The sequence below is a fragment of the Tachysurus vachellii genome, chromosome 5 (genome assembly GCF_030014155.1).
Source record: "Tachysurus vachellii isolate PV-2020 chromosome 5, HZAU_Pvac_v1, whole genome shotgun sequence".
In the NCBI taxonomy this organism is placed as follows: domain Eukaryota; kingdom Metazoa; phylum Chordata; class Actinopteri; order Siluriformes; family Bagridae; genus Tachysurus; species Tachysurus vachellii.
This window is the reverse complement of record NC_083464.1, coordinates 31,596,145-31,617,870: the sequence shown is the minus strand read 5'-3', so window position 1 is coordinate 31,617,870 and position 21,726 is coordinate 31,596,145. Positions and strand designations below refer to the sequence as shown.

The window sequence follows — 21,726 nt, the reverse complement described above, 5'->3', positions numbered from 1 at the left end:
AGTCCTCAAATATGCGTCTGACTCGAGTCAAGTCATATGACTCGAGTCCCCCATCTCTGTTTATTACAGGTCAATTTCTGTGTCTACTGGGGGCTTGTAGAATTAAGAGAATTCTGTGTTGACATCATCTGACAAACAAAAATCATTTTGGACTAGTATTGAACCACGAGTGTTCAGCAATGAGCAGCTATCTTGCATGTTGTGTAACACTACAACAACCGGACGGTCCAAAGGTTTGCATACACAAGCTGCTAAACTATTTTCTACTCTTATAATCAGTGACTTGTGATTTTTGTTGAGAGGAAAGAATCTAATATGAACGGCTTGGCAACGAAACTTTTAAGAGTGATTGCCATTAGAACACAAGGTCTCATTGATGGGAATGATAAGGTTACACACACTTGATGCCCTACTACTGCCCCAAAGCCACTAAATCTATGGTGTTGTTCTCTGTCCTTTACTGTGATTGGGTTAAGAACAGAGACATACACTCACTGTGCATGTTGGGAGTGGGAAGGATGACGGAGCAATGAGTTACGAAGCACTGCTTTTGTCTCAGTCTCTATAATTGCTTACGAATATGAGTTGCGAGTCTTGACTACTGAAAAGCCATTACTATTTTTGGACAGATCATTTCTTGGTATTTGAAATAAGCAGCTCCATCTAGTGGATGAGAAAAAGGCTGCAAGCCAGTCTTGTTTGAAATTTGTAGGAAAGTATTGTGTGAATCCGGTCAGTTACCAGAATGAACAGCTTCAAAGAACATAAATTGACTTTAAGACACCGTATAGAGGTGGCCGATGGATTGGAAACTTCACACTTAAACTTCACGTATTGTCTCTGATCCGATAGCTGTCTGATTTGTTAAAACTGTTCCATTTACATTAGGCCACATAAATGCGTCTCGGCGAATCGGATATCGATCCGATCTTTCTACTCCCGCCCAAAATGCAAATATATTTTACCTCATTTCTGGGGTAATTGAAATGGAACACACTTTGGTGTGTGCGGTTTTCAGAACGCGATCAAAAAAAAGAGGAAAAAACTGGTTACGACGTTTATGTTACAAAAAACAGCGTTTACTGTTTGCTGCGTTTTCGCTGGCAGCAGCAGCGCGTTTTAAGACCCGACGAGACGCCTGGGTGAAAGATCACCTGAGTGACGTACTTCTGTTTGGGAGGAGTTTAGCGCTGACGTATGTGGCTTGAACAACCACATTCATTTACACCTGTCCAGTTTCATCTGAAACACGTCCCAGACCACCTCCTGAAGGGGTTTGTACTGTCGGATTTATATCTGTCTCCAAAACGTTTCAGAGGGCATTTAGACCTGGTCTTTTTACCATCGGGTAGATATCTGATCACAGAAAACGTGTGAAGTGACCCCTTACATACTGCTTACTAGTTCAGGTCTAAATACAATAAAGTCTAAATTTATCCCTCATCAGGAACCTGTCCACTCTGGCAAACAACTACAGTCCAGTAGTCCAATGGTAAACCTATTGATGGTTCAAGTAAACGTTGCTATGTACACTGACTAAAATAAAGAAATAAATTCATCATCTTTAGTAACTGTGTTATCCTGATTATGGTCATAGTGCATAGTGCATCCTATCCTGATCAAATATCTGTAAATCCATCACATGCCCAGTTCATGACAGTGCGTAATGCCTACGAACTCATTCACACATGGGGTACGTAGGGTAAGTAGCCATTCCACTTACCTGCACGGATTTAGACAGTGAGCAACACAAGGAAAACGTGTAAAACATTTTATGGACAGTATCCCAAGTGTAGGCAGTGAACCCTGGACGCTGATAACATCCAGAAGTTCTGGGAAACCCCCTGATACCTTCTTGTTCATTTGTATCTTAAACCGGTGGTCATGTGTTCACGTATAACTAGAGTTTTACTTCACTCCTGTTATAACTCATGCCAACAGGGCATGAATTAATAAACAAAGGTGTTCAGAGGGTTCTGCATTCGTACCACCGAGAGGAACAACATTAACGTACACAGTGATTCCCAGGTAGGTTGCGATAGCACAGAGCAATAGCTTTCAGGCTTCAGACTTAAATCCAAAAAATTCTCAGGAAGGAGAGGAACTCATTTGGTTGACATCTCACAGTAGTGGCCACTAAATGGGCCATGCTGATGATGTTTATTTAGAGAAGGAAGCTCTTCCTGTGTATCCGCAGTATCAGATGAATATTTGGTCTATCAGCTGTCCACTGTTCTGTTAGAAGAGTACTGAAGGGCCGGAGCTAATAAGAAGGAATAAGAAGAAAAAGAAATGTTCAACTTCATTCAAATTCGTTCAAATTCAGTGACTATTGACAGAACTGCAGGTAACCACAATGCAACACAAGAGTATCTGACCATCAGCTGTCAGAGCATGCACTACTTTACCTGAGGCAATATCTAACAAAAAGATGGTTTGCAAAAGATACCCATTTCATCCTGGCATCTCACTAGGGCTGATCCAAGGAAACTGTCACAATGGGTAGAATCTGTGATAGGCTCCTAAGGAATCATTGTGGATGGAGAGTTCCATAGTTCTCAAGGCACAAGACCAAAACTCACCAAGGTACAAGACTTATAGGAGGAGGCCAGTTACTTGTCACCCTGACCATGTTCACATGTTGCAAAGCTGTTGACTCCATGCAGTATACATGTGGTCAGTCATGTACGAGGTGAGAATAGGAAAAGCTAACATGGCTGAATAAAAGCGGTGTGTATTTCAAATGACCTTTGCGAAAGATGATACCAAAGTGATTCTCACCACCACAGAGAAGGTCAGCAACTGTAACTGCTGCCACTGACTCAAGCAGCTATACAGAAGTTTGAAATGAAGTTAGTGTTTATCTCTAACATGTATACCTACTGAGCAAGCTTCAGGTGAGTGTGGAAAGGAAAATCTCCCTGATGATACGAGGAAGAATCCTTGAGAAGAACCAGGCTCAGAAGGGAACGTTCCTGAAGACCCGAGCACAAAGCTGCCAGACGCAATGGAAGTTCAAAGACTGCGTCATAATCTCCAAGTGGTTCCACAGCAATCCCACGGGCTGTTCATGGAGATCTATCTTCAGCAGAGTGCACCACAAAGTGACGAAACTTCCAGCAGGGGTAGGGTGTCAGGATGGATTAGGGAGGTCTGGGAACATGAAGTGAAGCCATGTGGCACATATAGCTCGAGAGAGAGAATTATTATGTATTCTTGTAATCATGGTTAAAGTCAATTCACCATCCATCCACTCCACAGTCATCAAACCTGAGCAACTTGAGAGAGCGGTAAGGCAACAGCACTCGATGCCCATGAACCCTCCAGATCTGCTCCTTTACCTAAGAAAAAACTATTCATAAAAAAGCTAGACTGTGTTTTCATCTTGGACCTAAACACTAAGTGTCATATGCCCCTTTTACACCAAAAAGAACCGGGTGCTGGTTCAGAGTTAGCGCTGGTGCTGGTTCAAAGTTAGTTCCACTGGCGAAACTTCTAAGAACCGGTTTGCCTTTCCATCAGTTAGAGAGCGTCACAGAGCCGAGTGTGACGTCACTGTATACGTGTCACGTTACACAGCAACGTTAGCGCAGCAGCGACAAACACAAACACATCAACAATGGCGGATGTTGCTTTACTGTTAATGCTCATGGCTTTGTGAACCTACATTAACACCCAAACGCGGCAAATCCAACGTGTACGTGCAGCTCCATGTAATCTGTATAAACGGAGGTTGTAATGGAGAAAGTACATAACGTTATTTTATCATTAACACAGAAAAAGGTTAGCCTTAGCATGTAGCTACTTACTATCATGTGTGCTGATAATGTATCATATCGCGGTAAAGTAAAAGTGTATTAAACATTAGTATACTTAAGGTACATTATCAAAGGCACTAACAGTAGCCCCGCCCACAGCCCCTGACACAAGCGGTTCTTAAGTCTAGACCAGCAACGTTTTGGTGCTACTTAAGAACCAATTTTCCTGGTTCAGAGCCGGTGCTTTGGCTGTCGAAAAAGAAAGATCTGGTTCTAAATTAGGCTCCGAACCAGCACTCAAACTGCCTCGTGGAAAAGAAGCATTAGTCCCAAACACTGCTGTAGCCTTTACTACTTGAGGTACTACCAAATAGCCTGCGCCTTTTGATCAATTATTTGTATACCAAGAAATCACTCAGGTACTGTGGTACGAGAAAATTCAGTGCTTTACAGGTCAGAAATATTTTATAATCAATGCAACATTTGATGGGGGCACGGTGGCTTAGTGGTTAGCACGTTGTCATGAAGGGTGTCATGAAGATCATGAGACATGAAGATTTCCAAACCAAAGCTCATGTAAATGAATGTTGATTTCCTGTAAAGTTTTACACAATAACACTGCGGTGATGAGCAATAAACAGCGCAGCCTGAAGTGGTTTATTCCTCGGAAACACTTCTCAAACCTTTTATGTTTTTTTTTAGGTAAGTTTAATGTTAGTTGCGGGGGGCACTGTGGCTTAGTGGTTAGTACGTTCTCCTCACACCTCCAGGGTTGGGGGTTCAATTCCCACCTCCACCTTGTGTGTGTGGAGTTTGCATGTTCTCCCCAGTGCCTCGGGGGTTTCCTCCGGGTACTCCGGTTTCCTCCCCCGGTCCAAAGACATGCATGGTAGGTTGATTGGCATCTCTGGAAAATTGTCCGTAGTGTGTGATTGTGTGAGTGAATGAGAGTGTGTGTGTGTGCCCTGTGATGGGTTGGCACTCCGTCCATGGTGTATCCTGCCTTGATGCCCGATGACGCCTGAGATAGGCACAGGCTCCCCGTGACCCGAGGTAGTTCGGATAAGCGGTAGAAGATGAGTGAGTGAGTGAGCAATATTTGACTGGGAGCAATGCAGTGTGGTTAAGATAGGAGTGATGTGCTCATAACTTCTGGTTCTAGTTAGGACTGTAGCTACTGTGTTCTAGACTAACTGGAGTTTGTTAATGCTTCAACTGGAACTTCCAGACAGGTAAGCATTACAGTAATCCAACCTAGAGGTAAAAAATAAAGTAGGTTTCTGCATCACTACAGTTTCTGCATCACGTAGTGACTATACTGTATACATGAGCTTCAAATAAGAAGACTGGAGTCATTAATCACACCAAGGTCTTTTACTGCTGCACATGGTGAATCAGAAACACCATCCAGACTTACTCTGTTATCAGACAGCTTCTGTCCTGTCAGAGGAAATTAATAAGCACAACAGTGGCAGCAAATACCATGTTTATGAATAGATGCACCAAGGGGTAACATATATAATGGGAAAATCAGTGGGCCTAAAATAGAACCTTGTGGAACACCAAACATAACCTTAGTATGTTACAATCAGTAAAATAAGACCTGAGCCAGGAGAGAGCTGCCACCTTAAAACCAACAACATTTTCCAGCAGATAGAGTAAAATATCCTGGTCAACGTTAAAAGTTATGTTAAAAGCTGTTCTGAGATCAGGTAACACCAGCAAGGAGACATAACCCTGATCAGAGGTCAGTAGGAGGTCATTTACCACTTTGACCAGTTCTGTCTCTGTGCTATGATGAGGCCTAAATCCTGACTGATACAGTTCATAAATGTTATTCCTATGTAGGTCTGAGCATAACTACAATGCTACGACCATTTCTAGGATCTTGGAGATAAAGGGGAGGTTAAATATTGGCCTATAGTTGAATATTACTGCATGAATTCTAACAATGTTCTATGCTGCTAAGTGTATTTGATGGTTTTGCATAACACTTCCTCCGAAAAAACAAATCCACTACCAAGAACTGTTCATTTCATCACAGAGTAAAAGCCAACTAACCTTTTATCTAGTTTATCATTAGTTACTAATCGGTATTAGTTGTTACGTTGTGTATTGAAGCCAAAAGTCAGATTTACACACAGTTCCCTTTGTGTAGCTGATTAGCAGATGTTTGGAGCCTGATGTTTGCTTATTTATCTTTACACTTGAGCTACTGTACAAGGTGTCTTTAGTGTTGGCTAATCTAATACACCTGAACCAGCCGACACGGTCTTTACAAATTGCTGCTTATTTTGCTTGAGGAGGTTTTAACAAATTCACAGGACATCATTATCTACCCTCGTCCGTATACAACTGCTCACAGACACCCAAAATATAGCTGATCAGCCACAAGCTCTTGCTTTTAACACCGGCATTTACTCAGTAACGCTATTAAAAATTCATTACCTTTAATAAACTGTAAATATTTTTGGCTAAACACTAGATTTTGACTCCCATTCAAAAGTTGTTTGAGATAATAAAACGATTAATGAGACGTATTGGTTATTAATCGACGATAAACAAAGAAACAGTTCTTAGTAGTGAACCTGACTGTGTGTTCTCGTGTGTGTTTATTAGTCACATTCAGTGAAGCTTTTTATATTTCAGCAGTGTCTCTCAACTCTGACACACAAAGTGCCAGCACAGACGGGAAGAAGGGACTTCTGGGCTTGTTCAAATTCAATCGGAGGAAATCGAAGGTAAAGGATTAGTATTATCTTTCAGAACTGCTTACGATATTAGGAGGTTTCATTTTTGGGACCTTCACTATGGTGGCCGAGAAGTGCAAAACACATTAACAAATCCCAAAACACATTAACAAATCCCAAAACAAATTAACAAATCCGAAAACACATTAACAAATCCCAAAACAAATTAACAAATCCGAAAACACATTAACAAATCCCAAAACAAATTAACAAATCCGAAAACACATTAACAAATCCCAAAACAAATTAACAAATCCGAAAACACATTAACAAATCCCAAAACAAATTAACAAATCAGAAAACACATTAACAAATCCCAAAACACAAACAAATCTGAAAACAAATTAACAAATCAGAAAACACATGAACAAATCCGAAAACAAATTAACAAATCCCAAAACAAATTAACAAATCCGAAAACACATTAACAAATCCCAAAACAAATTAACAAATCCGAAAACACATTAACAAATCCCAAAACAGATTAACAAATCCGAAAACACATTAACAAATCCCAAAACAAATTAACAAATCCGAAAACACATTAACAAATCCCAAAACAAATTAACAAATCCCAAAACAAATTAACAAATCAGAAAACACATGAACAAATCCGAAAACAAATTAACAAATCCGAAAACAAATTAACAAATCTGAAAACACAACGACAAGTCAGACAACCCAGAAACTGTAGTGTATCATTTTTGAATGGAAACCTACCGATCATTGGACAAGACACCTGTCACTCAAGATATACAGGTATGGAATCTTATGTGTAATGTGTAAAGTTCTCCGTTTAAATATAAGAAAATAACAGAATTAATCCACAGTAATCCAGTCCATCCATCCATTCCAACTTTTCCCTGCGGCAGACTGTTGAACTTCATGTATACCTTGAGTGACAGGTGTCTTGTCCAATCACAAACTATACCAACCTCTTCCGGGTTGTCTGAAATGTCCTTGTGTTTTCTGATTTGTTAATGTGTTTCGTGCACCGATTCAGACAACGCGGAAGCGGTAGGTATAGTTTGTGAATGGAAACTTACCGATCATTGGACAAGACACCTGTCATATATATATAGATATACAGGTGAATGAAATGTGTCTCGTCCGATAATCGGTAAGTTTCCATTCACAAACTATACCAACCTCTTCCTGGTTGTCTGACTTGTTAATTTGTTTTCGGATTTGTTCATTTGTTCTTCTCACTAGTTTCATGGCTTAGATGTTAAAAAGCTGTGTGACTAGCTTAGCTTTGGTGAACTTTTCAGTAGCACTGCCAGTTACTAATTTCAACACGGCAAGTTTATTTCAGAGTTAGTTTACATATAAAAATACCTACAGATTAAAGTTTTATTTATTTATTTGTTTTATTTTTTGGCTGTGATAAAAAAAAATTATTATAATTATATTATATAATTAGAAATTATATTAAAAAAAACAGATAAAACATTTGTTCAATTCAAGTTTATTTGTAAGGCGCTTTTTACAATTGACATCGTCTCAAAGCAGCTTTACAGAACATAAACATAGAACAAATATAATTAGGTTAATATAAAGATTAATAGAATGCAAAAAAAAATAATTTTCAAACTGTATTTGTCACAAACACAAGCATGCACAGTATGACATGTAGTGAAATCCTTTTTTTAATGTACAAATAGGGTTATTATAAAATTATAAATAGAATTATCTGCACAGTAACCGAACGGAAAAGATAAAATAAATAAGTGAATGTTGAACGGTGGCAGAACAGCATGACTATTGTGTGCATTGTTAGTGTAACTCAACATCTTCTTCTGTTTTGCATTTCATTTATTTTCTGATTTATTGTAATGTTTTTTTATAGACAGTTTTTTTAATATTCATTTCCAGTACATAGGTATTATTCTAGTACCTGTAGTCTAGTACTAGTACAATTGTAGTTCATTTTATTGTTAAACCGTGAAGAATAATGAACACATTAATACATGCATAAAATCTCCCAACACAAATCTCCAGTATGTCTGAAGGCTGAACATATGATTTAGCCCCAGGTTGTGTTTAACCCCGGATTACCATCATTCTAAACCCAACTTAGAACTTCGGGTAGAGGACGGTTCCACGCTTGTCCGTTAGAAGTGGGATTAGCACCGCTTTTTGTCCCGCGGTCATGTGCTTTGTACAATTACAGAAATCCCATGTGTTTTATAAAGTGTAGTTATAACATTTAAAGGGGAAAATTCCTCAAATCTAACAAAGAAATCTCAAATGATGGCAGAAATCACGTCAAATAAAGCAACGAGGGGAAGTCATAAGTGTAGACAGCCATAATGTGTGTATTAGGGATGTAACACAATGCCATTGTACTGCATTTGTATTTAGATCTTTAAATATGAACCGTGACACTAATAATAAGCCTATTAGGAAACTCTGAAAAACCTTCGTAGGTAGAAACATCAACAGTGTCGAATTCTCTCGAGTTCCATTCAACAACATGCAGTGAATAACACAGGTTTCATCCCGAGTGTGTACAGTGAGTGTGTGAGCTTTTTTGCGCTCCCTGTTTCAGACAGAAGAGTTCTTTGATGACACGGATCAGAACAACACACACACTAACATAAACGTAAGTACTAACTCCTGTGTGTCTCCCTGTCCTTTTACTAACACTAATTCTTTCAATCACACTCTCTCAGTCTCTCAGTCCTGTCCTTTCAGCTTGACACAAATCACCAGATTATACGATTCACTGGTGATTCACAATACGGTTCTCGGCTTTCTTTAGAACCTTGGATTGTGCTGCTGTCTCACCTTACACTTGTGTTGAGCTCTGTGTGCCACCAGAGGGCAGTAATCACACACAATCTGAAAGACTCTGTTTTTATGGAGAATTGTGTATAGGTGTAAAGATGATTTGGACCAAAATAAAGAGGATTTAATATGTGATGATGCCACGGAATCAGCTGCAACACAATATGACTCATATTCATCATTTTGTCGGTTTGATATTTGATGACTCTGAATCTGATACAAAACAAAATGACACCAATTCTGACAGCACCAATATGATGTAAACCCATGATTTGGGTAAAACTGTGTACAGTGTGAAATGTCAGATTATGAATTCTCAGGATTAATTCTTAACCCAGATAAAGCAAGTTGACTCAGTGTTCTTTATTTTATTTTTTATTTAGGTCATTTTGGAACGTCTTGTGTGTGGAAGTTATACCAATTAATTAGATTAAGTAATAACCACTAGGGGGCGTCCTGTTATACAAAAATAATCTACCATGAAGCTGTGTGATGCAGCCTGGTGCCAATTGACATTACTGTCATTCGTTTTCTATAACAAATCCTTTAACGCATCTAACTATAATAACTTTTACTTATTACTAACTAACTACTAACTTTTTTTTTGTATTAAAGAATGTCGATAATGCTGTACCTTTATTCTGTTGATCCATTTATTTCGACATGTTACTTCACCTCGCCAGGCTCTCATCTTCTCTCTCTTAGTCAATAAAACTAAATACTTCTCATTCTACTATTTATTATACTAGCTATTAAAACTAACTAAAACTTATTATACCCACCACTAAAACAACCACTAAAACGATCTACTCCTAATCCAACTATTAAATCTAACTAAGGACAACTAATCTCAACATTACTACTGACTGCTAACTAACTAGTACTGATCCCACTAGTAATAATGACTGTTACAACAAGCTACTATAATCCCACCTCTGATACTAACTACTAAACCGACCTACTAATAATCCCACCACTATATCTAACTACAACTTATCCCACCACTGATGCTGACTACTAAAACTGTCAGCTACCGATCCCACCGCTACACTAATACCGACTGCTAAAACTAACCACTACTAATCCCACCATTAAAACTAACTTGTACTAATCCCACCATTAATGCTAACTACTAAATGCGTGATGTAATCACTAGCATAGATTCGTTACTTAGCTCCCATATTTCGATCATTTTGCTGACGACACACACACTACACAAGGCCAGTATTGTTCATGAACGGTGATGACAGACACTCAGTGAAGCACTGCAGATCTTATCATATCTAAGATACGGTCGTAAACACCATACGCCTCCTTGTTTCCTCCTAAAGGCCGAGTCAGGACACACCGTGTCCTTAATCACCTTAGACTGTTCATAACTTTCACTTATTTCAAGTGGGATTTTAGTTCTTTGTGTAAAATTTAAAACTAAAAAAAAAAATCTGTATCCCTGAAAATAATTCTTTAAACACTTGGGTTTGTGCTAATAGAGGAAAATGATCGTTGATGTGGTGGTTGGAACAATTATATATATAATAAATAAATTATAAAAATATATAATTATAATAAAATGTATAATGCTTTTAACAATGGCTATTGTCTCAAAGCAGCTTAAAACAATCTTATTATTAAATATAATTTCTAGTTCTCTATGTTGAAGACAATAAATATTATCAAACCTTACATGTTAAAGAAAAATAAAATATACATTACATTCCAATCTTTTTGCCGTTAGAGCCGTAGGTTATGTGGGAGGAAGAGTTCCCCTGCTAAACTTTAGACAGTGTCTTGGCTGATCGTCAACATGTGGAACAATCCTACACCTGTGTTTACGTCCAGCGTTAATCTGTGCCATTGTCATCTGGGTTTGGCGCTTGTTGTACTAGGCAGCGAGCTACAGTGTTAGACGGTTGGGGAGTAACCCAGCTGTCAGCAACGGCAGGAGTCGAAGCAGCCAAAGATGTTCAGTGTACATAGTGTACATACTTTTCGCAGAAAGGCTCATGTTCTGTCTGCTAAGAAGCAGCGTAAACAGCAACAAAGATGTCACGTGGGAACGGCTGCAGGTTTGTAGGGTTTTTTAACACATGGTTCAGTAATTTAAAGTTTGTCACTGAGCCCAGCTAAGACAGACAGCTGCTACTTTTACTGTGTGTGTGTGTAAAAGGTTAAGCTGTTGAGTGACTCCAGAACATGCCACTTGACATTTAACATTTAGCCATGCCTTCTAGCTCGGTGTTTGTGTGATGCATCCATTACTTCACACTCACCTTCATTGACCTATGGAGCACACACACAAATCAGTGTACAGGCATGTTTGCACATGTATAAACATTGCGCTTGTGTACGGTTGTCCCCCCCTCAGGGTCTGTCGGCGGTCAGTGGCGTGTGTGCAGAGGCTCGTCCTAACACCTTGGGCCAATCTCAATCGGCCATGAACCTCTCCAGGCTGTCTCCCAAAACGGAGCCGAAGAAACGCCGTGCTCCGGCTCCGCCTCCTTCTTTGACTCCTACACTCACGGAGACACAAATGCAAACGCAGTGCAGTCCTGCGGTGGAGGTCCAGGTGAGAGCACACACCTTACTCATACACTCACACACATATACAAGCATATGATCGTTGTCCATTTTTCATACTTGGTGCAGCAACCGTTTGTTCAATAAAGTCACATTTCCTAAACAAACTATTTAAAAAAAAAATATAACAAAACACAACTATGATGTTAGAGCCGCAGTGTCAGAAAAATGCCCCCATCTACCCAGCCCATGGCATGCGTGGCATTACTGCACCATTTAATTCACCAGTAACAAACCAGTGACGGCTTTTATTTCTGTACCTAACCATGCAGGGTCATTACATTTTCCCTTATGTCATGTTTATCTCTATGGACGTATCAGTGACACGGGTGGCAGCTGCCCTCTCGGCCCAAATAAACCCTGCCTCCTCGGTTGCCTCCTCAACCTTGACCTCCAGTCAGAAGGCCACACATGGCTGTAGCATCATTATAATAGAAAGCATGCTGTTTGTTATTCCTACATTCAGCTGACACATTTAGACTTAGGGACATTTTCTGGAGCCACAGCTGCCCCCAAATGTTCACTGGCTTGCTATGAGACAAAAACAGAAGATGTTAACTGACTTTACAAAAGCCTGGCAGATCGCTCGTATCTGTTTGATGACGCTCAGTTTGCAGCCTCAAGACTTATTGAACATGGTTGCACCGTGTCTGTACGTGCCCTCGTGTTATCTGAGTGCAGTCACACGAGGACAGCTGCTGCCTCCAAGCTTATTTTAGACCACTCACATGGCTCACAGATCGTCTCCAAGGACCCGGTGATGATTGCTTACATTAGATTGGAAACCTGAATGAATCCCAGGTCCAAAACAAGTCCAAAAGTTTTGCTATAGATAAAGGCATAAAATGGTGCGTATATCAATTACAGAGTTTTAAATTAAATTAGCTTAAAATGTTGTGGATTCTGTTTGAGAAGATTAAAAATTTACAAGATTTAAAATTTATATGGCATCGAATGTTGAAAATATGCAGTTTTAAGCAGAATTATAAAGGGGATCATTTTTCAACGAGAATGATTACCATCTATAACGATCTCAAAGTCGGTCACATTATGATTCACGGTTCTCTCGGTTGTTGGTTGTTGCAGTTCTTATATTCGACCACTAGGTGCAATAATACGGGCATTGAGTGTAACAAATCATTAGAATACAAACAAATCCGCGGAACATCAACTTATATCCGTCAAATAAATCCGTTTTTGTTCCTTTAGTGTTTCTAAGGAATTTATAATGCTTGGAGGACTTACTGTACGTGGAGGGACTCTGAGACACTTGCCCCTATATATACAAGCTACCACTGCTGTGTATTAGCATCCTTTTAATGACAAGCAAAAAGGTTCTCTTGATGCTTCCGATGATTTTAAACCCTTAGTGAAGTAAATGCTTGAAGTTAAAAAATAAACTGTATTTAAAATGCGGTCAAATGGAATGTTAGCATGACGGTACATACTGTCACGTACGCGGGATAAAAACGGACCCAAATGCAGGACAGCTTAACAAAAACAGGATTTATTAACTTAAAAAAACACTAAACAGGACAAAGACAAACCAGACGAAGACAACAGGATTCCGTGCTGCACAAGGCAACACGGCTCAACTAAATACTAATGATAATCATGACACATGAAGGACAGGTGTGCAGAGGCGGGGAGGAAAAGACAAGGGCGGGGCAGACACCTGAACACCGAACATAAACAAAAGGCACATGGCCAAAGTCCGGGCAGAGTCCTGACACATACGGTATGTGACCTGTCGTTAAATTTGTGCTCTGATACAAAGGAGGTCTTTGGGAGTCTGGAATGGGTCCCTGTGTCCAAGCGTCTAAAAACCCCTGACACAATGAAAGCCCTATAGTTTTTGTGTAGTACAGAAGCCATGAAGGTTCCATCAATACAACCACATAAAGATATAGCAAAGCCAAGCAACACAGTCAATGGCATATTTAATCAGTTTCAGAGACTTCAGGCATTCTTTAAATATTGTTTTAAGATGCTGTGCTGACTGCATTTGGGAATCGGCAGGAGAATTGAGCCACATGTTTGGCACAAGTCAACCATGAACGGATAAGCAGATCTTCAGCGTCTGTTTCATCTGATCAGAGATCCAGTGTGTATTCTGAACAAACGTGTTGTTTCAGTGTTCAAGGCTTTCACATCCTAAACCAATTGGCAGACGTTCTTGTTTTGTTTCTCTCCCTTTTAAACCGTCAGTTTGAGCCAGTGGGCTCTTTTGATTCCTTTAAAAATGGCAAAGCTCATCATCAAAGATATATCAGTGAATATCAGTGAATAGCAGTGAATGCTGTTGTATTAAGCTCCTTCTCTCGAGCTGCAGCGCTAAGCCGAGGCCTTCCAACACGACGGTGCTCCTGCGCACAAAGCAACGTCCATCGAGGCATGGTTTGTCAAGGGCAACTTGATCTATGTGAAAAAGGCAAAACTCCAAGTTGGACATTGATCCAGCAGATTTTCTCCTGCAAAACTCCTGTAAATGAGATGCCAAAAATTGGAATGTTGGATTTCATGGATACAGTTAATTCTGCATAAATATTGTGTCCAGGTAACTTCTGTACTTACTTTTGTGGTGCCTCCGTACTGCCGTTTCAAAGGTCGAGGAAGGCGCAGAAAAAAAAACTCAAAGCAAACAAGGACACATTGTTAACGTAAACCAAGACGAGCAGAACTGAACACAGTGTTTATTGTGACTTAACCTCTGTGACATCAGGATTATCAGGATTGAAACTCTGTGTACTCGGCAATAAATCAACTGATCCCTTGTAACAAATTAAATGTATTTATGGTTAGTTGCACAAGCGCTGGTGTTGGACTGTGTGTTTGTAGGTGTGGAAATGACATGATGAAGACTGATACTAAAAAGAAGGAATAAACGTTAAAGCTTGCGAGCAGGAGACAGGACGGAGTAATTAAATAGATCTTCATCATGCCAACATCACGCAGGAATACTAGAGGAACGGCTGAGGTGGGGAAGAGCCCTTCTGAAAAGGACGCAACTCAGATATCTGATATTTTAGAAGGCATCATATTGTTTTAGAATTTCATTTTAAACCGACACCTACCAACACACCTAGTGTTATTTACACCTATTCAACCCGTCCACCTGCACAACACAAAAAGAACAGAAACCAAAGAAAACCCCACTGCAGACATGAAAAGACCATGAAAGCTCTACACGGGCAGTAACTGGAGATGGACAGAGATGGAGATTCCTGAGGCCTAGCAATGAAGTAGCAACACCATCTACTAGTGCCACTAGTCCTTTTTGCTCCCTTTATAAGTTGTCATGGCACCTCATTTTTCATTTAAAGTCTCATACATTTATGCTTCTAAGACCGTGTTAATTAACCTCCAGCACATTACACATTGACTCTCACGTGTCAATAAGAAACTAATGAGGAATTAATATCGTGTTTAAAATATAATCTGTGAAAAAACTTCTCAAATACAGTTACTGTGTCTCTTTCATCCTTCACTTGTGTCCTGCCTACTTTCTTCTTGTGGTCTATTGCATTGTCTTCCCTCCCATATCGCCCCCTCCCATATTTTTTCTTTCTTCTTTCTTTTCATTGCTGTAGTGTTGTAGTTTGGGCTGGAGGGTTAAGTGTGTGTGTCTGTGTGTGTCTTTGTGTGTGCCTGTGTGTGTGTATGTGTGTCTGTGTGTGTGTGTCTTTGTGTGTGTGTGTGTGTGTCTGTGTGTGTGTGCGTCTTTGTGTGTGTATGTGTCTGTGTGTGTGTCTGTATGTGTGTCTGTGTGTGTGTGTCTTTGTGTGTGTGTCTGTGTGTGTGTGTGCCTGTGTGTGTGTCTGTGTGTGTGTCTGTGTGTATGTGTGTGTGTCTGTGTGTCTGTGTGTGTGTCTTTGTGTGTGTGTCTGTGTGTGTATCTGTGTCTGTGTGTTTGTGTCTGTGTGTGTGTCTGTGTGTGTGTGTCTGTGTGTGTGTACTGTATGTGTGTGTGTATGTGTGTGTGTGTTTGTGTGTGTCTGTGTGTGTGTCTGTTTGTGTGCCTGTGTGTGTGTCTGTGTCTGTGTGTGTGTGTGTGTCTGTGTGTGTGTCTGTTTGTGTGCCTGTGTGTGTGTCTGTGTCTGTGTGTGTGTGTGTGTCTGTGTGTGTATGTGTGAGTGTGTCTGTGTGTGTGTCTGTGTGTGTATCTGTGTCTGTGTGTTTGTGTCTGTGTGTGTGTGTCTGTGTGTGTGTGTCTGTGTGTGTGTCTTTGTGTATGTGTGTCTGTGTATGTGTATGTGTGTCTGTGTGTGTGTCTGTGTGTGTGTGTCTTTGTGTGTGTGTCTGTGTGTGTGTCTGTGTGTGTCTGTGTGTATGTGTGTGTGTATGTGTGTTTGTGTGTGTGTGTGTCTGTGTGTATGTGTGTGTGTGTGTGTCTGTGTGTGTGTGTCTGTGTGTGTGTGTGTGTGTCTGTGTGTGTGTATGTGTGTCTGTGTGTGTGTGTCTGTGTGTGTGTGTGTCTGTGTGTGTGTGTGTGTATGTGTGTGTGTCTGTATGTGTGTGTGTGTGTGTCTGTGTGTGTGTGTATATGTGTGTGTGTGTGTGTGTGTATGTGCGTCTGTGTGTGTATGTGTGTGTGTGTCTGTGTGTGTGTCTGTGTGTGTGTGTGTGTGTGGGCTCATAGTAAATTAAATATGCATCTACTGGGATGGTGCTGTGATGGTGGTGTAAGAAGGACATTTAGCATGAACTTTACAATAGAAAAAAAAGGAGTCCTCCAATAATAGGGAACATTTTGATGACATTTGGTGCTAAATAGAGAGTTACTGCATCCTAGTTTTTTAAATTTTTAGCCTTCCAGTCATTGCCATTATTTTGAGTAGGTAGATTTTTTTGAAAGTCTACAGCTTACAACCAGAAATAAACTGAATACATTTATGTTGTGATGTTCAAACCAGTGGCCCCAACAGTACATAAAGACTATGGGGCGGCGGGTATTAGCTTACCAATGGACAGATCAACGATGGACCCCCTGAGGCTTGTATATCAGCGTAGCATTAGAGTAGATGATGCAGGAGTCTACCTGCTAAACAAAGCATATCCCATGTGGACAAAACAAGCAGCATTCTTTGACACTGCCTGGATTCAGATCCCTGAGGCCTTTCCCACAAGTCACACCTCACCAGGTATAGATGTTAGGCCCAACATGAGTATTGAAGTCAACCAGTATCCTGCCCCAATGTCTCCAAGAAGACAGAATACTTTAAACTGCTATTTGGTGCGGATGTACAAATGATAGTCAGAGTTTACTTTCTGAGTCTATAGTCATCACAGATCATCCCTCTTGATCAGGCAGTGAACCTTGGACTGAGGAATATCGCTTAACCCCCAGAGACCTTGTAAAGATGTAAAGCCCACAATGTTTAGTCCATATCTTTTCATCTTACACCCACTGGTTTGTTTTGTTTTGCTATAGTCCACACTTCAGGGCAGATGGTGGACCCACAACGTGGCTGCAAATGACTCTTTGTGTGTCTTTAAAGGGAGTGTGTATGATATATTTTTGTTTGACTTCTCCTATCATATCTACTCACCATGCATGGCCTCTTTGATGATTCCCAGAAGGTGAAAAATGTAAACTCTGCAACTTCAAATTCATAAGTGTTAACATCAGGTCTTATAAATATCACTGCCCACCTGTGATGAGAATCACGCAGACCTGCTATGCTTCTGGATTCTGCTATTACCAGAATTTAACTTGATTTAATCATGATTTATAACTTGTATTATCTTGTATGTCTCAAGCATAAAATAATATGATGTCTGCCCTTGTCAAACTTTTTCAGCAGCATTGGTGGGATATTAAACAGTGCCATGTACAGTGATTACAGAAAAGGCAAAACATTCACTGCAACACAATCTGTGTATTTAAAGTCATGGTTAATAATCTGACGAGTTGCTAGTCTTAATTGATTAGCATTAATATTGACTACGAATGTTAATACGTTTATTAAAAGATAAGTACAACCCAATTATAGGCATTTTATTCTTTGCATACAAAATGCTTGTATTCTAACCAGAGCAGTTCCTAACTAGATTTGTAAAGTTCGTCGCGACAAACTTTGATGTTGGCTTTGACGATGCAAGTATTCGCAAAGGCCAGTGCTTTTTGGAGGTGATTGGACAGAAAGATAGGGTGCCAAAACATTTGGAGGCAAACGGAGACGAGCATGTGACGTCATCCGAATACTCCTGAGGAAGTTCCCCTCATTGGGCTGATTGTTTTGATATGTCACTTATCCATGTTGTGCTAATTTTTGATTTTCACGTGATGTCATCCGAATACTCTTGAGCAAGTTCCCCTCATTGTTCTGAGTGTTTTGATATGTCACATGTTTATGTTGTGCTAATTTTTGATTTTCACGTGACGTCATTTGACGTCATCAGAATACCCGTGAGGCAGTTCCCCTCATTGGGCTGAGTGTTTTGATGTATCACATGTCCATGTTGTGCAAAATTTTTTATTTCCACGTGACATCATTTGACGTCACATGACGTCATCCGAATACTCTTGAGGAAGTTCCCCTCATTGTTCTGAGTGTTTTGATATGTCACATGTCCATGTTGTAAAACGTTTTTTGATTTTGCATATTTTGGGGGCGGGGCTGCGGGACAACCGAAAGGCCAGTCGGTACACCAATTTAAACCTTTGTTCAGAGTATCACCCTAAAGGAGCTGGACGAGTTTGGTGTAGATAGTTCGAAAGCTTGTCGAGTTATAAACCTCCAAAGTTTATAATGGGAGTCTATGGGAAAAAAGGCCATTTTGAGACCCGGTACCTGAAGTACTGGTACTCGGATCGCTTAGAAAAGTCAAAGCAATTTTGGTGCATGTGGCTCGAAAGCCCTAGGAGGAGTTACTCTTGATAAATTTTTTGTCTAAGCTGAAATAGGAAAACAGAATGTTGGCTTCTACAAAGCGACATAATGACTGCTTCTTAAAAAGTAGGACAAGACAAGAGGCCACTATACCACCCATTCCTGCTGTTACTGTGACCCACTCTATCCTGTACCCTTCCTTTGTCTTCAAACATAACCGTGTGTGTTTCCCCATGAAGGTCTTTTCAGGTCATTGCTACTTCAGTATGCATATACAGTTAACACAAACCACTTCCTTTGTCTCTGGAATGACGCTGAATGTTTAGCTCACCTTTGACCCACATTCGTGCTCGTGAGACCATCCTACAAGCTTGTTCGTATCTGTTGTATAGAGTTAATTGTATATGACTAGTATAGTATGTCTACATGCTTCGGTTTTGTCAGGACAACATTTCCTTCTTCCAAATATACAGTAACTGTGGAACAACATATAGCAGTTTTTTCACAGGGTATCACATGTACAATATTTCAGTTACCTGATTAGGATTAGCATCATGCTAATAAACAAAAGTGAGAACTCGTGTCACATTGTAAACTTGTTTTCTTATCAGGAGATTATCTTACGAGTGTTGAAGTGAGCAGGGCATTGACTAGGAAAGTTCCAGGTGATATATTAGATGTCAGAATTATTAAGGAATTATGAAATCTATTGCTTGTATACAATCACTACAGTATGTTGCCTAAAGATGCCATGGTTTGATCAAGATGTTGGATACTGTACCTACATACTGTGGTTTGTAATCAGATAACTGCTATAAAATGACCTCAATGTACCTACAGTTAATTAACTGTGCATGAGCAAGGTTTACGCCATAAAAATGGTGTTCTTCGTTCCTGATGAAAAAAGTGCATCATCCATTCTCAAAACTTCCTTTGTCCTTTTCATCTTTCCTAGACGAAACCAAACTCACAGAGTCAGCTAAAGAAACGTAAAGCTCCGCCTCCACCACCCGGCAAACATCTCACAACCTCGTCCTCGCCAGCTCTCGCCGCGGCTGCTCCCAGGTTACCCAACACTAAGGCAGCATCCGACGACTCCATGTCCGATCTGAGTCACAGCATTGAGGACTCAGAACCGGCCGCCTCCGTCTGCAGCAGCTCCAGCAGTGATGATGCTGCTGAATCCAGCAGCTTGGCTGAAGAAACCATGGCTGAACCAGCTGTCGAGTTAGCATCCGGTCTGGCCTCCAAGGTGGAACGAGTTCCAGAAGTGAATAACCAGGCAGCACGTAGAAGCTTTGTTAAGCGAGAGCCCGAGGAGCCCGAATCTGCACTGGAGCTTAAAATGGAGGAAGTGGACAACAGTCGTCACAGCGCAATAGGTTTGTACTAAGGTTTCATTTCTAAACATTACCTACAACTTTATCAAATTTCTTTCATACAAAATACCTACATATTTACCTTGGAGACACGTCATGATCCTGATTAACATACAAACACAATTATACCCATGACCAATAAAGTTCGAAAGCTTGCCAGCAAATGAAGTATATATCAACTAGCCTGATAGCTTAGCTAATGTTAACCATTATATTCATGCCAATGCTGGTGCAAGCAAGTGCTGTGCAAGTGCAAATGCTGTCCATAGCAAGTCCAGAGTTTAGGTTTCTACCTAATTATCCCATAGACACCAGCAACCACAAAATCAGGAAGTGGTAAAGGCTGGATTTATATCATGTCTTGAATTTTTTATTTGTCTGAATCTTTGATTTGTCTTTTTAATTTAGGATTATCTCTGCGAACACATTGTCAGTGAGCCCATGATGAGGATATTGTACCTAGAGGTCTTCACGGTTCCGCTTAGATCCGAAAACCCGAGGTCCGACCCGAGACCCGAGCGAGTTCGGGTCTAAAGGTTTCACGTGTGCCTCGGACACGGGTCGGGTATAATAATAGCGGTGTCGGGTCTCGGGTAACTTAAAATGTACGTGTTTTTACCGAACGGACCCGAGAAGACCCGAAATACTGTGTGCATCGACTCGAGTCCTTTTCCAACCTCTCCTCTATTTGCCAAGACCACTTGCGACATCGTGTTGCTGGCGGTAAGCTAATTTACGTTGAAACAGACCTGTCAATCAATTTTGAATCCACGCTGTAGCGGTTACTTTTCTGTCTGACTGGTGCGTGCAGGGCTGCATCAGTGTGTGCAACATTCGGGTCCAGGTGGGTTACTGAATGTTTTGCCTTACGCACGTCGGGTTCGGTTAAAAAGCGATTCGGGTCACTTCGGGTCGGGTACATTATTTTAGACGCGAGAAGACCTCTAATTGTACCATTAATTCCTATTTTTTATCTCAGTCTAAGGCTAGACTGCATCTTTTCAAGATATTTTGTGTAGTTCTGCTAGTTATAGTTATTTTAGCTTCACACATTGAACACCAGCACATTGGGAAGTATTAAGAATCATCTACAACTTATTAATTTACATTTATCGTATTGTATTGCACGTTTTTTTGTGTTCTGACCAATTTGCTACAATTGGCAGCTTTTCTAAACATAATAGGAGCCTAAAAGTATTTCTCATAAATCCTTTTTTCATTTAAAATATTTCTCTTCAGTAATATGGTATCTATGGGAACAACAAAGTACTGACAGTCAACAATTTAGGAAAACCAAAATTTATCTTGTTGACTTTTTGGCTACGCCTTCATCAGTCTTCATCAGTCCTGACTTGGGGCAGAATTTTCTCTCAGCAGGTTGAAGCCTGTTCTCAGAGAGAGAGAGAGAGAGAGAGACAGAGAGGTCAGCCAGAAGGCTATATTGTGTAACTGACAGCACTGGCACAGGTCCAAAAACGCCACCCTATAGCTTTGCTGACCAAGCTTTTATTCAGCAAGTCTACTGGTACATTGATCACATGTAGTGTAAATCACAAAATAAAGATATTTAAGATATTTTAAACACATCGAATGTCGAGTGATTGCTAATGCCACTAATTCCAAGCCTTGTAGTTTCAGT

General features: G+C 40.3%; 1 protein-coding gene across 10 annotated transcripts in view; it reads left to right on the top strand.

Moving 5' to 3' along the window:
- cobl (cordon-bleu WH2 repeat protein) overlaps window positions 1–21,726 on the top strand; it is a 68,169-nt gene that overhangs the window by 28,992 nt on the left and 17,451 nt on the right. For 4 of the 10 annotated variants that reach the window (XM_060871205.1, XM_060871203.1, XM_060871202.1 and 1 more), the window contains 4 exons: window positions 6,408–6,499; window positions 9,060–9,113; window positions 11,664–11,864; window positions 19,664–20,090. In XM_060871205.1, the coding sequence (XP_060727188.1) occupies window positions 6,408–6,499; window positions 9,060–9,113; window positions 11,664–11,864; window positions 19,664–20,090 (774 nt within the window). The remainder of the gene's footprint in view (window positions 1–6,407; window positions 6,500–9,059; window positions 9,114–11,663; window positions 11,865–19,663; window positions 20,091–21,726) is intronic. The other 6 variants (XM_060871208.1, XM_060871212.1, XM_060871210.1 and 3 more) reach the window with 3 other exon arrangements.